The 13,430-nt window shown below is 41.2% G+C and overlaps 1 protein-coding gene across 4 annotated transcripts in view; it reads left to right on the plus strand.

The window, feature by feature from the left end:
• The window catches only part of GRM3 (glutamate metabotropic receptor 3), a 101,573-nt gene extending 90,375 nt beyond the window's left edge, over positions 1–11,198 (plus strand). For 2 of the 4 annotated variants that reach the window (XM_056482086.1, XM_056482088.1), the window contains exons 5-7: positions 458–1,524; positions 4,990–5,164; positions 10,395–10,943. In XM_056482086.1, coding sequence (XP_056338061.1) covers positions 458–1,524; positions 4,990–5,164; positions 10,395–10,468 — 1,316 coding nt within the window. In that variant the 3' untranslated portion in view covers positions 10,469–10,943. Of the gene's footprint in view, positions 1–457; positions 1,525–4,989; positions 5,165–10,394 lie in introns of all 4 variants that reach the window. The other 2 variants (XM_056482089.1, XM_056482087.1) reach the window with 2 other exon arrangements.
• The last annotated feature ends 2,232 nt before the right edge of the window (positions 11,199–13,430 follow it).

Genomic DNA, 13,430 nt, shown 5'->3' on the forward strand with positions numbered 1-13,430 from the left:
TCCATCAGCCTAAAAGTGAATCCTCTATTCGACTGCATTCCAGACTGTTGGCATCAAAACTGACATTTAATGACCTGACTGTCTAATTTATATCATGGTAGCCAAGTTTCACCAAAAAAAATGCTGAGAGTCAGAAGCAGCTCTCTTTCTTTCAAGAAAAAATGTGAGAGACAGGAGTGATGTATTCTGAGAGAAATAGAGAACTGATTTGTATCCAAGACAAAATAAAGTAAGGACATTGGTCATTTCAAATGTATGAATGTAAAGTGAAATAGAGTTCCATTATCTGAGCTCTTCTTCCAAGTTCAAAACAGACAAAGATCTCTTGAGTTACCTTTCGACAGCTGAATTGTGTTCTATGATCTGTCAGGTGTTTGTGCTTTCTAAAGGGATGAAAAAACATCATATGTAGCTTTGGGAAAAACATTTCTCTATTTCTTTTTTTCTCTCTCCACAGCTCCTTTCAACCCTCCCAATGATGCAGACAGTATGGTCAAATTTGACGCCTATGGAGATGGGATAGGACGATACAACGTGTTCAATTTCCAGTTCACTGGAGACAGATACTCCTATGTGAAGGTTGGTCAGTGGGCAGAAACTCTGTCACTGGAGGTAGACTCTATCCACTGGTCCAGGAGCTCTGTCCCTGTCTCCCAGTGCAGCGACCCCTGTGCTCCTAATGAGATGAAGAATATGCAACCAGGAGATGTCTGCTGTTGGATTTGCATTCCCTGTGAAACCTATGAGTACCTGGCTGATGAATTCACTTGTGCAGACTGCGGGCCTGGGAAATGGCCCACAGCTGACCTGACTGGCTGCTATGACCTACCAGAAGACTACATCAAGTGGGAAGATGCTTGGGCAATAGGTCCTGTTACCATCGCATGCCTGGGCTTCATTTGTACTTTCATGGTCATTGGAGTGTTCATCAAGCACAACAACACGCCCCTGGTCAAAGCCTCTGGCCGTGAACTGTGCTACATATTGCTCTTTGGGGTCTTCCTGTCCTACAGCATGACTTTCTTCTTCATAGCCAAGCCTTCTCCAGCCATCTGCACCCTGCGCCGTTTGGGGCTGGGCAGCTCCTTCGCCGTCTGCTACTCTGCCCTCCTGACCAAAACGAACTGCATCGCCAGGATATTTGATGGCGTCAAGAACGGTGCTCAGAGGCCCAAGTTCATCAGCCCCAGCTCTCAGGTGTTCATCTGCCTGAGTCTCATCCTGGTGCAGGTGGTGGTGGTGTCCGTGTGGCTCATCCTGGAGGCGCCGGGCACCAGGCGATACACGCTGCCCGAGAAGAGAGAGACTGTCATCCTGAAGTGCAACGTCAAGGACTCCAGTATGTTAATGTCCTTAACATATGATGTCATCCTCGTGGTTTTATGCACTGTGTATGCCTTCAAAACCAGGAAATGTCCAGAGAACTTCAACGAAGCCAAGTTTATCGGTTTCACAATGTACACGACCTGCATCATTTGGCTGGCCTTTCTCCCCATATTTTATGTGACATCCAGTGACTACAGAGTAAGTCTTTGGACTTCTGTTTCCATAAATTACATGCAATACTTTAGAGGACCATGTCAGCATTCACTAAAGGCTTTTTTTTCACTTGTTTTGTTCCCTGGTTCCCTTGTAAACAAATTCTCTTTGAATGTCACCAGACTTTGGCTTACTTCTAAGAAAGGTAGTTTCATTTCAAAAAGAGCATGTGCAGTCAGAGCTATAAGGGATTCATACTGTTATTCTGATTGCAATAGAGGCATAACATATGGATTAAGCATTCATTTGGGTTCATCACTATCTGAAGTCACAGTCCTAACAGAAAAACCCAGTAGATCATGACCTAAAATTAGTTATAATGAGTTATTTGGCAGAAATTTAGCTTAAAATAAAATCTGTACTAACCAGTCTACTTCTGAAAAATAATCTGCGATTAAAACATGGTATTTCCTTCCAAATAAAAAAATATAAGGATATAATTTCAAAATTTCCTATGAAACAGGGTTTTTAAAAAAAATTCAACAAACTTCTACTTAAATACAGAACTTTTTATTCTTTCTTCACTTTTAAAACACACACCTCACTGGGCAGCAAATATTGGTCACCCTTCACCAGTAAACTTTAGAAGCATTAAACTGTTTAAATTGTCAGTGTTGCAAAGCTTCAAGTTCAATAAAATCATATTTTTGAACAGAAGGAAATTGTCTCAGAAGAAAGATTTAGGTCTGCTCCACTGGAAATCTCACAGTTATTATGATGTGAGAAGTGACTGGGGGAGGTGGCCCTTGCAGCAATTTGCAGAGAATTAGTTCAACTTTCTGCCCAGAAGAAAGGTAGATTACCTAAGGGGAGTTTTACTGCCAATAGTGTGTACATGAAATAGCTTATAAAACTGTGGAGCTAATAATGTCACTTAATATACTTTTGGTGTGGCCACCCTGGTACAATGTATTTAGTACTGTTTTACTCAGCTCAGGAAATGTACAGAAAACCCCTAGAAAACAAGGATAAGTAACAAATGACGCAGTGAGACATGCAGAGTGACAGTAAAAGAACTAAATATATTTAGTCTAGACAAGAGTAAACCCAGGGAGACGTGATCACAGACTATAAATAATTTCAAGGCAACAAAACGAGAGGAAGGGATTATTCAGTCTCAGGAGAAGTTAGAATAGCAAGTAATGGATTGAAGCTAATGAAGGAAAAGTTTAAGGAAGGCACTGGGGAGCAGCTCTGGACACCCAAAGCAATCAGGAAGACAGACACATTAGGAGGGAAATATCAGTGCAGACAGTCACATGAGTGGGCAGTACAGACAGTAATGGCAAAAAGGAGCATGACTTGATTGTTCAAGCAGAATTTTACAGCCTTATCTCCTGAGTAGAGTTTTCAAAACCAATTCTAGGCATTGAATTTATATTACAAGGTTCCAAATAAACCAACTCAAGGACTATAAAATCAGCAGAAAATGCTTCTGACATATTTTTGATACTTTCATAACAAGTCTACACTTCTGGGGTTCCTTTGAAAAGCCCATATTTAATTTCCAAGCAGTGTCACATGTTGACTCTGAATCAACTTGTGCCATCCTAATGTAGTCTGGTAGCATCAACAATAAACAGCCTCAGAAGCAGCCTCAGCCTGGAGTTAGCTGCAAATTTGCTGAGGATACACTTGATCCCTTCATCTATGTAATTTATGATGATATTTTATAACACTGGTCCAAGTATGGAAGTGTCATTTGACGTGACAATTGTCACTGATGCCCATCAGGACTCTGAGTCATTGTTCCCTGGATGTGACCATCCAAACTATTTCTTATTCATCTAACAGCCCACCCCTCAAATCCATATCTCTCCAGTTTAGAGAGAATGATGCTGGGGGGCACCTATCAAAGACTCTACAGAATTCCAGATAAATTACATCTGTAGCCCTTGGTGATGCAGTGCTGGCTGTCCCAAATAACCTCCCTGTTCTCCATATGCCTTAGATAACGCATGGTCTGGTGGGATTTCCTCCACTCTGCCAGCACACCAGTCCAGTTTGTGAGGCTGGGTTACACACTGAGCCACTGGAGTGACCTGGATTAAAAGGAACCCTGTGGGATGGAGCTATTTTTAACCCAAATCATTTAATTGATTGAGTGTGTAATTATGCCAGCACAGCTGAGCTGCTCCAGGCAGCACAAATCCTAGGAAAAGCAGGGTGGGGGAAGAGGGCTTTGATAGTGAAAAACACACTTGAAACTAATGAAAACAAAAATAGCTTCATTTACTCTTGTTTTATAAGAAAACTCCTGTCTTGTCTTACCCATACAGCACCCAGTTCAATATTCACCTGACCTGACAGCAAAGGTCTGTGGACAAAATGCAGAGAGGTGAAGGAGAATGTGAAGCTAAGGTGTTCCTTTCTCAGGCAGGCTCTGTTGGATCTTCCATGGTCACTCATCCAGTGAAAGCTGAGCACATTTCATTGTGCTTGCAACATCCACATTGTGCAAAGAGTGACTATTAAATGGTCACATTAATTATCCTTATTGATGATAAAACACCAGTTGTGCTCAGTATATATGTAAAGCAACAATGTCCATTCCTTACTCTATTTTCCAATTTGCACTAATTATTTCTGGCAAGGAGATATGAGAAGCATTCCCATGGAAGAAGGCTAATCTCAAAGAACTGCAGGAGTATAACTAAGGAAAAATGAGCCATAGATGTATAATCATTCAAATTAAGCAATAGAGTTTAAAGCAGTTTAATTTAACATCTTAATTAAGAAATCTGCTTGGAAGAAAAGACTATAAACTGAAAATGAGGCAGTAAACTGGCACCTAGTTATGCTATTGAATAAAAAGGATGAAAGACAGACAGTGCCAGCAAAGCTATGCTAACAAATGCCCCAAGGCAACTATTCTAAAATCCTGCAGCCTTACAAACAATTCATTTCTGAGCCCAAAAAATGATGCCTCAAAATCAGGACACCATTCAGACCCAGTCTGAATGCAGTCACCAGATATTATTTTTACTCCAAATCACACCTCTATTTCAGCAAGGGCTTATTCAAGTTCTCTGATTAGGACTGAGCTAGAGACTAAACTGGTTTTCAGACGCATGAGACACCTGATGTAAAATAGAATGTACACTGTGTGTGAGCTGGCTCCCACTGCAGCCAACATTGCTCAGGTGTTGCATGACAAGCATTACAGAGGGTTAGAGATCAAGGATGGGAGAGAAAGAGAGCAGATCTATCCTTTCTGTACTAAAATGAGGGAGAATCAATCTCTCCCTTAAATGCAGAGACACAGGGCACCACCAGCACCTCACTCCCTTGATACTGGGATGATAAGGATGCAGCAGAGGTTACACCAGCCTGCACCAGTGCAAACCCCCAGGACTGTGGCTCGTGCTGTTATGCAGTAATATTTCTAATATTTTGCATGTCAGAGCTTTCCATACTGAAACACAGTGCTTTGTGCCCACTCTCTCCTAGGTGCAGACCACCACCATGTGCATCTCTGTGAGTCTCAGTGGCTTTGTTGTGCTGGGCTGCTTGTTTGCACCCAAAGTGCACATCATCTTGTTCCAGCCCCAGAAGAACGTGGTCACTCACAGGCTCCACCTCAACAGGTTCAGTGTCAGTGGGACTGGCACCACTTACTCCCAGTGTAAGTAACAAGGCTGCCACCTCTGTGGGGTTTGGTGGGTTCAGGTAAAGACAAGCTGTGCTGAACTGCAGCCCTGTGAAAGCATCATTTCCTTTGTGTCTGGAGAGGAAAGCTCACCCCCTTCTCACGGGAGTCAGCTCTGAAGCCCACTGAAGTCAGCAGGAAGGTTTTGCAGGCACTGCCTCCAGGCTGTACACACCCTGTCTCAGAGTGGCTCTGGCAGTGAGACAGGAGCAGATTCCTTGGAGTACTCGTGTCAGAGCATCCTGACAGCATCTGGGCCACAGCACAGCGTGCTAGCAATGCCTCATCACCTGCACTGTAAGGAAAGGCTCCAAGTCTGAGAAAATGCATCCAAGGGATGCCATAAAGTGCATCTGTATGCAGAGCATGATCAATAGCCTTTGTCAGTGCCACAGCCCCGAGAAGCAATCAGTGCTCTGTTGCAAGGACAACTCATTTGCTCTGATACCATTCTTTCCTTCATCTTCGCTCTCTTCATCACAAGCAGGTTCACAGCTGTGATTTTGGTTTTTGAGGCTGTCACTCCTTTTCTGGATGAGTTGCTCAGAGAGCTTTATGGATTACCCAAAAAAAAAAAAAAAAAAAAAAAAAAAGTCACCTGTATATTTGTTTGGGTTTTTTCATCTAGTTTAACTAACTTTACTCATCAAAGATGGGAGCACACAGCACTCCATTCACAGAGCTCTCTGGACAGCATGTCCACCCTGGAAATCTAATTTAAAAGTACACTACAACTATGAAGAGGAAGGGAATTAGAGGAAAGAGAGGACATAGAGCAAGGCTTTTCCAGCAAGGTCACACTAGCCTAAGGTTTTTGAGTGTCATTTACTTAAATTTCAAAATTGTCTCAAATGCTTTGGCTCTTCAGATTTCAGACAGAGCATGGAAGTTACTTGGCACCCTGATATGTATCACATTAACAAGGGTTAGGAAGTGAAGGGAACCCAGCCATCCCTGACTCTCCCATCCCAAAATACACTGTGCAAGGACACCCAGAGTCCCTTAACTAGAGATCCCCAGTGTCATCAGTCAGGACTGCATCCAGTCCTGACACCAGAGAGCAAACACTCCTTGCTATTCTGGAAAATTTAATGAGATGGTACTATGTGCCTGAAGTGCTGAACACTCCCAAAAGACCAATCAATTCCCAAAAACTCTTAGAAGTGTAGGCCCTTGGTGAAGTGGTAAGTTCCATGAGATTCTTTTCATGCCTTATCAATTTCGTGTAAGTGGTCTTTGCAAGTTTTTTAATACTCTCATGTTGTGGAAGGAACTTAGAAATAATTTTGATTCATAAATACTTTGTACTGGATTCTGGATTGGATTTTGGAATTTGATGCTTTTATTTTAATGGCTGGAAAATATGTGTGTTTAAGCATGCATGCAACTTAGAGACACCCTCAGTGCACATCTTCACATTAAAATCTGCATTTTCAGGCTTGTGAACAGCTTGAGTACATTAAGAAAAGCATAAAAATCCAGACTTACAATCTCTTAGGACTTCATTGTTTAGAAAGTTTGCTGCAGTTACAGTTATTTACTTTTACTGCTTCCACCTAATTGAATCAGGGCTGCTCACCTTGATGGGCTGTTTAGACCATGGAAAGGCATGGAAGTAGGGCTAAGAGATCCATCACACACAAAGGAAACAGCTCTATGGTTTCCATCTAGGACAATTGTTTGGGAAAATAACACTGTCTATCACAGTGACAATATTTTCAAGATGAAAAATCTTTCCTTACTCCCTTTCATTAATTTGTAGATTATTTTAAATAAATTTCCATTATTTTTCTTAACTGTTTTGTCATTTATAAAACTCCAAAGGGTTGCCATCCAAATTCATACTAATCTTTGTCTAAAATATTCCTCTCATCACTCCTGGAGCTGTCAGCTTGTTTTTATTTTGGTCTCGATGGCATTTTCATCATTCAGAAACTCCTTAATATCAAACTCATCAAAATTAGCTCTAGGGCATTCTAGTAACTTTGAAAAGCCAGCTCTTTTACATTATCAGAGCTCTAGAGGTTTTTCCTATCTGCATGGATTCCCAATTCCATTGGACCTCAGGGCTGCCACCACCTCTTCACCCCATTGATCATGAATGCCATGAGCACAGCAGCTCTTGAACAGCAAGTGACACACAGACAGTTTCTAACACGGCTTCCTGAACCATGAAAACTGGCCAAACACTGAGAAAAGGTGACACTCATTTCATTTTTGGGTAGTCTAAGTGTTAGTGTGGAGCTTTAATCATTTTGATAGCTGAAATCTGGACTAAAAAAAGAATATAGATTTAAGCCAAATAGATGCAGTGTAAGGGTGTGCTTGGGTATATGACATGTTTTGGAATGTATATATAAACACATGGTTATATATGTATATAAGACACATTGTTTTGATTCTGAAAATTCCCATTTGGCAGTGTGCTGCACAAGTTCTGCTGCCCCAGCAGTGTCTCCCCCATTGGGATGTTCCCCTGTTTTCCTCTTTTATGGGCTTCAGCACCCATGACACTTCACAGAGAGCTCACCTTCCTGAATTCATAAGCACATTCATGATTCAGACTGAGCTTTTACGCCCAGGTGTCATTTATCCAAGTTACATCCACGTGGAGAGCTGCACACAGAGCTGAGCTCCTCCAGGTGAGCTGCACAGGGGTCAGAGGAGAATTGAACCTACTGTTTATAGCCAGACTGGCAATTTTTTCCCTCTGCATTTATTTTCCCAGGCCTGGCTCCAAACTAGCCCAGATATAACTGAGATTAACTCACAGCTGTCCAGCTGTGAGCATGAGTAGAGCAGACAATGCTCTCAGGCACATGGTGTCATTCTTGGGATTGCCCTGTGCACAGCTGGGAATTGATCCTTGTGGGTCCCTTCCAGGCAGGATATCCTATGGCTCTGTGATTCTAAGTGGCACACTGAATTCAGATCTGCCTGTCCTGGGCTGTGTAGCAAAGCTGCAAGGTCACCAAGGCAGTGCTGGGCACTTGCATTGTACCTCTGGTTCTTCTCCTTGGATTATCTAAGCAAAATGAGGAACAGCCAGGAAGATCAAAAGCATGAACTTGAGCCAAATCACAACTTCTGCTGATGTCACACTTTTGTCCTTGGTCTCAGCACAAAATGAAGGTGAAGTGTGTCTTGCATATCCAGCAGTATTCCAGGAAACCCCTTGGTGGCTGCTATAAGACACAGAGTGTAGCTCAGAGCCCTGCAGGGCCAGTGATTAACACTGCTGAGGTCTGTAATGAACAGCAGGGTCTTTTGTTCTGTCTCAGGAGAGCTGCATGCTCAGTGTGAGCACTGCACTCCACCCAGCAGAGTTAATAACTGCATCCCAGCACTGCAAGAGGTACATGCTGTGCAGGAAGCCTGGAAACTTAAAAGGCAAGGCCACTCATTTCTCGCCTACCACCACATATTTCTGTCCAAGTTTGATATCCTTCTGACCCAGTTACCATAGTATTTGAGCTATTCATGCTTGTCAGTGTGTTGGACTTCAAAAAAAAAGCCTGAAGCTAAAAAAATTCTGGTTAAGTGGCTGATGTTCATGGAAACAAAATGCTTTTGCCTGTAGCAATACTGCAGTAGAACAGGGATTTGAATCAGAAATCTGCCTGAGCAGAACTGATTTTTCTATTTTCCAACAAAAAGTACAAATAAAAATAACAACAATAAGAAAAAAAAACTTAGGTCATTGTGCAGCCACAATGTTATAGTGTTACACCCAGCTAAAAACGGGATACAAAATACAAATTAATTTTTACAGACATGATGCCCTGTGGTCTTTTACATACAACAGTTGCTCCACACCTGTGACTCACAACACACATCCATGTTGTGAGAGATCAAATTCCATCCACCTAATCCAGAAGAGGGGCTCATTCTTGGGCCTCCTGTTTCAGGAAGGTGTCCTGCCCTCTGAATAGTAGATTATTCCAATAGATGCCTCTAAATTTCTTTTTTTAAAGCAATTCTACTTTCCATGAAATATTTATTCATTCAACTGAAAAATGAAAAATACTAGCTGATTTGAAGAATTAATATTTTTTCTAAAAAATATGCTGAGCATCTTTACAGAACCAGCGTGCAACTGAGAGTGCAGCCAGCACCAGATGTGGAAGATTGAGCATGCCCTTGTCAGCTGCATAAATTCCTTTTTACACTGGATGGCTGAGTTTACTTAGTCACTGCTTGCCATGTGTTTTCTCTGATGAAGGCATCACATTTCTCTGGGTCACTGTTGCCATTAACCTAATGTATCTTTCAAAAAGCAGCTTTGTGGTGCCCTAAACAGAGATGTCACAGAGCATCTGAAAACACGTCCCTGATGCCCAAAGGATAATTTTAACAAAGATGGACAAAACAATTTGCTTTTAAATTAAAATCCACAAGACTTAAGCAGAATAGGGTAATGTATTCTCTGCTCAAAATACAAATACATTTGGAAACAGATTGTTATTCTCAGATTCAATTGTCACCTAATACCATGAAAGCAATGAAAAACTGATGTATAAAATGTTATATCATGTAAACAAGGCTATCAGAATCTGGTCCTCACCTCTGGATGAATACTGAATCCTGATCCAGAGCTCCTAGAAGTGAAGCATATTATAGGGAGAAATTATTCTGGTATTAGGAGTGAAATAATCTTGCTTTTAAATTCAGTTATTAAAATTTTCTTCATTTCACCCAATATGTTCTTAGAATTCTTATTTTTATTAATTAAAAGGTGACTGACACAGGATTCTAATATTGTAGATTATCTCCTGGATTTAAAACTATACATATTTTCTTCATGAATGTCTGCTCCAATTATGTGAAAGCTCAAAGGATCAGACCTTAGCATCTCTTGCCAATAAAACACAAAAAATCCAAAGGTTCACTTTTTTCCTATGGAGATATTTCAACACCAATGTAGCTGTATTAATTCACATGCACATGCAAAGATCCAGTGGCACAGAATCATTAAAAAAAAAAATATTGTATTTTTTTTTGAGGCTTCTTGGAGAAGTGTCATCACCCTCCATGCTCCCAGTGGGCAGCAAAGTGAAATCAGGTTTCTTCAGAGGATGCTTCAGCCTGAGGTCTGAGTTGCAATGGCACCTTGGTTAAATGGGTGAGATGGTCCAGACCAACACAAATTCTAATCCTGTGTGCTGCCCCTTTGTGCTGTCCTGATTTTCCCCTCTCTCTCTTGCAGCATCTGCCAGTATGTACGTGCCAACCGTGTGCAACGGGAGGGAGGTTCTGGACTCCACCACCTCGTCTCTGTGATTGTGGCTCGTGGTTCAGTTCTTGAGTTTTTAGACTGTTAGGAAAAACTTTGCACATGTTGTGCACTCCAGAGAACACCAGAAAACAAAAGACATCCAAGCAAAATTAGTACCTTTTTTTAGAAACAGTGTAATAAATTATTTTTGAGGATTGTACAGTATATAGTGACGTTCTGGAACTTTTTAGACTGATTTTAGCCCTTCTGTTGTTAACGGTTGTAAGGGACATGTAAATAACCATGGTTCACAATGTGCATAGTCCTGCAGTAAGGGAGTGATTGTTGCAAGCACAGTTGCAATGTTAGGTGACTTCTTTCCTACGAATTTTTTTTGTAGCTCCTTGTTGTAATTAACTTAGACTGCATTTCTATGTTGTATATTACAGTTACCTTACGTGTAACAGATTGGTTTTCTCAGCACAAAACAGCAGTATTAATGGAAAGGCGCCAATAATAAAAAGATAAAAGTTTTTCAGCATGGTTTCATTTTTGTTTCTTACTCAAGGTCATTACATTTTTCTAGTGAGGAGGTTAGATGAAAAGGATAAAAAGTCTGGAGTGTGTATACACAGGTATTTGTGTGTTGGTTTGTGCCTGTGTGATAAATCCATATAACAATATATGTGCTTATGATTAATGCTTTTTCAAGGTCACATAGAAATTCCCCCTTCTTAAAACCCCCACCCCCACATTATTAAAGAATCTAAATTTATTTTTCTGTTATTGAAGTATAGGGTAATTTTCAAAAGTGAAAATGTCTAATTTCATCTTAATGAGATATCTACAAAAAACTTTTGACTTCTGGTTCAGTCCTTTGGCACAACTAAATGCTGTCATGCACACAATAGATTGGTAGCATATAAAAACAAAGAGAACTTAGATTAGGTTGGAAGAAAATCTGTCAAAAAATTATGTAGGACTGTTTAATATCTCCAGCCAAAACAAAGCTGGTTCAGCTTGTCTGCATTAACAGTGCTGTGAAAGGTAATTGGAGCACCACAGAGACCAGAAAGTCAAAAAAGAGAAATGCAGGAGACATTTGCACACATTTCTGGGGTGACTTTTGCATTCAAACCAAATGCTCAAGACACACATACCACCTACCTAGACAACTGCAAAGTACCTCAAAAGTCTGGCTTTTGAAACTGCACTCTTAAAGCTGCCCTCACTCTGTTGAAACAACCTGAAATCCTGTCTTCTGCCAGGTCCAAAAAGTCATTAAGGAAACAAACACACCTTTGATTAATGTGCCTGAGCATATTTACCTAAGGGCTTGTTCCCATTGATCTCATTCCAGCTGAGGTCAATAGCAAAATTCTCATTGACTTCAAAGGCAACACAGAGAGGCTTGAAAGTCAGACACTATGGATACATAGTGTGAGATGTACATGTTCTCTGGAGCCCAATTCTCCTGCACTTGCAGATGTTTTCACACATTTCTGGAAAGCTGCAAGTCCTTCAGGGCTGAACTGGCAAAGGAAGTAGCTGTTATCTGGAATGTAAAAATTAAAGATGTGGGTTCTTAGAATTCCTACTCATAAATGAATGCTTATATTTTCTAAACATCCACATGTCCACCAGCAAAGACCACTTGATGTCAACACTTCCATGACAGAGGCAGCCAATTAAACCTCTGCATCATGGAGCTGTCCAGAACAGGAATCCCTGTGACTTTCCCCAGAACAGGCAGAGATCAGCCCACCCTACCTGCAGAGCTCTGCATTCAGCTTCTTCCACACTTCTGGCATGCCTGATGTTTCAGGCTTGTTTCTCACCCTGATGCAGGGCCCAGGGTCAAGTTTTGACAGGCTGGGAGTCTTCCTTTCCAAATCAAGACCTCTTAAAGCACCTCAGGTTGGGCAGCTACATCCATTTGGCTTTGATGTGCTCTTTTGTGGACTAAGAGGATGGTCACAGTGTGACAAAAGGTCAGAATATCTGACCATAATTCTGATGGCTTGTCCTTATGGAGCTCTTAAAAATGCCCAGGCCAGTGAGAGCTTTTTCTCAACTTTTATGGGAAGCCACAATCAGGGTCAAATGCACCTCATCTAACACTCATTGTTTACAAAGACTAAGTAAATAGCTACATCTGAGATTGTCACTCCCTCTCCCTTTGTACTCAGAGGAAGGAATGGACATAATCCCCCTGGCTTATCTCAGTCAGACACTTCAGGCAGGGATGAAACTCTCCAAATAAAGGCAAGCACAGCTTGCTCAGATCACAGAGTTTGCACTAAAAATTAAGGCATTGTGTCAGATGAATTGCAGCCCCAGAATCGAAATTGACACTAGTGAAGTTAATTTATAGCAGGTGAGGATCTCACTGTGCTGGGGTTTTCATTCATTTTGATAGCACTATTGAGAAAATGACCCAGTGTCTGTGTCTGAACACCTGCTATGAATACTTAGCTGGCTTGAAAGCCACTTGCATGGGGGATTTTCACACAAAAAAAGCCAGCAACCAAAACATGCAGAGCTCTGGACTTCCATCCCCACTGAATGCTCCTTACATTCTTGTACTTTATTTGGCTTTGTCTTGCAAACCTTTCACTATTTTCCATTGGATGTCCATGGATGCAGATTGTTTGGTATTGCCTGATGAAGCAATTTAGTTTCAAAACACAGCATGACAGAAAAGGAAAATAACAAAGCAGAGGCTTTCCACACCATACCAGCACAAAAACCTTTTAAGAAAGGGAATTTTAATTTTTTTTCCTTTGCTGTTTCCTCATATCACTATTTTAGTTTCTCTATTTATAACACTTTATAGTTTTTGTACCCATTTATGTAAAACCTGAGTATAAACCTCTTCTAGTCTCTTTATTGTTCCCATCACATTCAAAGATTTGAGCAATTCACCTCAAAGCAGAGGGGGTCCTGTCACACCTCCCAAGTACCCTGACTGTGATCCTTGAGAGTAATCACACTGCTCTGAGCCCTGCACATTCGGGAGTAAAATGA

This window comes from Oenanthe melanoleuca, chromosome 1A (assembly GCF_029582105.1).
Source record: "Oenanthe melanoleuca isolate GR-GAL-2019-014 chromosome 1A, OMel1.0, whole genome shotgun sequence".
In the NCBI taxonomy this organism is placed as follows: domain Eukaryota; kingdom Metazoa; phylum Chordata; class Aves; order Passeriformes; family Muscicapidae; genus Oenanthe; species Oenanthe melanoleuca.